At 41.1% G+C, this 2790-nt stretch overlaps 1 protein-coding gene across 1 annotated transcript in view; it reads left to right on the top strand.

The window, feature by feature from the left end:
- Positions 1 to 2070: 2070 nt before the first annotated feature.
- LOC107099774 (zinc finger protein RFP-like) overlaps positions 2071 to 2790 on the top strand; it is a 1851-nt gene continuing 1131 nt past the window's right edge. Inside the window, exons 1-2 of the mRNA XM_015398034.1 lie at positions 2071 to 2208; positions 2305 to 2789. Of these exons, the coding sequence (XP_015253520.1) occupies positions 2322 to 2789 (468 nt within the window). The 5' untranslated portion in view covers positions 2071 to 2208; positions 2305 to 2321. The remainder of the gene's footprint in view (positions 2209 to 2304; position 2790) is intronic.

Here is a 2790-nt window from a genome sequence, read left to right as displayed (position 1 = left end):
AACGTTAGAAGTATTGACTTTATTATTTTTCGTTTCGACACTCTGACAGACCATGTGTTTCAGTTAGCGGCACACACTGACACAGATTTCAACAATGTAGTCTATCAGAATCTGGAGGAAGCGGCTCATCTTAACTTGGTCGCTAACGACCGCGGTGAAGTTGGTTTGAAGTTGGATGTTGGATATTCAAGCTCCGCAGAGTGAGCGGGATCTAGCTAACGGTTGATCCGACTGAGGGACTCCACTGTCGACCAGCCTCTCTCAGCTGCTCCCTCCTCCCAAACGCGGTGGTGCAGTTAGGGACCGTCAACAAACCAAACACTTTTGAGAAACACAAATCAATAAATTCCTTATCTTATGACCAGCTAAGCAAATAAATAACATATGTAATGCACACTTGCTTTTATGCAATTTTAAGCTATTTTCAATTTTTAGATAGATATTATTTAGAAATATATATTTAAAGACAAAAGTTGGGACTTTTCTTCAATAGCTTCCAGGTCATGTGACCTACTGACTCAAATTCTTTTTTAAATTGTTTTACTACATTAGCCTGATGAGGCACAGCCTTAATGCTAAAAGAAAGTGTAGTTTTATTGACAAATAACTATACTTAAGTATTTGTTCTTCACAATGTTGAACTAAGTGGGCAGTTCCAGAAAAGTCCCAACTTTTGTCTTTAAAAAATATCTTAAAAATTGAAAATAGCTTAAATTCACATAAAAACAAGTGTGCCTTACACATGTTATCTATTGACAAGATTCTATATTAGTTTGGTCTTAGCTGCTCATAAGATGAGGAATTTATTGATTTTTGTTTCTCAAGAAAAAAAAAATGTTAGCACTGTAAATTTACAGTCATTACTTTACTATTTACTATTATTTACTATATTTACTATTTTTCAAGGCTGCACTTTTAAAAGATGAAATGTCCAGTGAACTGTTTCCAAACGAAATTTCTTTTTGTTTTACACTTGTGTAAACAAAATGACAAACAAAATCTGTCTAAAGTCTAAAAGTCTAACGTCTAAGAGAGCTTGGTTCAAAGGTTTTTTGATGGTCCCTAAATACACCACCGCGTGTGGGAGGAGTAGTTGCAATTCATCAGCAAGTATTCTTCCATTGGAAATTAATGAACAAACATAACTTCACTCCAAACAACATTACAATATGGAACAACAGATATGTTGTGAAGTCAGTTTTCGAAAGAGTGGTATGTTAAAGGGATCTGGTCTGCCCGGCGTACACTGTACGATTTTCGGGGCGATTTTCCAGTCGTGCGAGAATCGATCGGCTGATCATGATCGACCATACTTTCAGCCTGATCTTGCGTCGTGAGTCGTGTAGTGTACAGTGGGTTATGAGCGCCAATCAGCCTCTCACAATCACATCCTGATCAACAATCGTAAGTTCAAACATATTTGTTTTTCTCCCGACCGTCGTGGGCAAATCGCTCAGTGTCCATGCGCAAAGCAGGATTTTTCTTTTTAATCTTCCTCTCAGATGTAAACACAGCAGCAAGGCAGGGATGCATTGAGTGAAAGCAGTTCTGTCTGCAGACACTGATGGACCGGGAGAGAAAAGGACAGAACTGGAGAACTAAGATCTGAGCAAGGAAACTTCTCAGTGTCTCAATACTGATTATTATCATTTGGCTCCATTCATAACAACATCTCAGCTTCACTGACTGAGAAGTGATTAACAAGTGATGCTGTTCTGACCCGGAATGAGATTAAAACATTGGATTCTGTTATATTTAGCAACAAGTGATAAAAAGAAGTGAATGAAACAAAAAGCATCACATTGGAACCGCATTTAGCTCCAAAGACTGAGTTGTTGTTGCAGCAGGTCTGGAGGAAGAGGAGAACTTTGTGGAGGTTATGTTCTGATCTGAGCAGAGAGAAATAAAACCTGTTCATCAGGGAGTTTTCTTGCAGCTATATTTTGAATTCAGGACTTTGGAATGAAATATGTCAGTTATGGGTGAAAAGGCATGTTGAACCGGTTTTAGCTCCGCCCCTTTACCAGACACCTAAACTAAAGCAGGAAGCAGTTTGTGATTGTTGCTTCCTGCAGAGAGACTCCCAGACGATCAGATTCACCTTCAGACCAAACTAGCAGCTTCCTCTGAGTGAGTCCAGCTGCAGGAGAAAAAAGTGGAAACCTCCAACACTGCTGCTTCAAGCTGCTCACACTCCACACACTGAAGGTGAGTTGGACCAAGAACACCACTCAGAGTCACTTTGAGGGAAGTTAGTAGAGGAGGGAGGGGAGCCATGACTGACTGGACCTTCTGTGTTTTCAGCTTCACTCAGAGACTAAATGGCTTCCAGGTTAGAGGAGGATCTCTGCTGTCCGGTCTGTCAGGACATCTTTAAGGATCCAGTTGTTCTGTCATGTAGCCACAGCTTTTGTAAGGAGTGTCTGAAGAACTGCTGGACAGTAGGAGATGAACGACCATGTCCTTTTTGCAGGAAGCAGTCAAGCACAGATGATCCTCCCTGTAATCGGGCTCTGAAGAACCTGTGTGAGACCTTCTTACAGCAGAGAGAGCAGAGAGCTTCAGAGGATCTCTGCAGTCTGCACTCTGAGAAACTCAGACTCTTCTGTCTGGACCATCAGCAGCCAGTGTGTGTCGTCTGCAGAGATTCAGAAAAACACGCCGAGCACAGATTCAGACCAATCGATGAAGCTGCTCAGCAACACAAGAAGAAACTTCAGGAAACTCTGGAACCTTTGAAGAAGAAGCTGGAGGTCAGGAAGAAAGTTCAGGAAGAGTTTGATCTGACAG

Source organism: Cyprinodon variegatus, unplaced genomic scaffold, assembly GCF_000732505.1.
Source record: "Cyprinodon variegatus isolate N-32 unplaced genomic scaffold, C_variegatus-1.0 Scaffold906, whole genome shotgun sequence".
NCBI lineage: Eukaryota > Metazoa > Chordata > Actinopteri > Cyprinodontiformes > Cyprinodontidae > Cyprinodon > Cyprinodon variegatus.
Note: the sequence above shows the minus strand (reverse complement) of the source record. Positions and strands in the feature narration are given on the sequence as shown.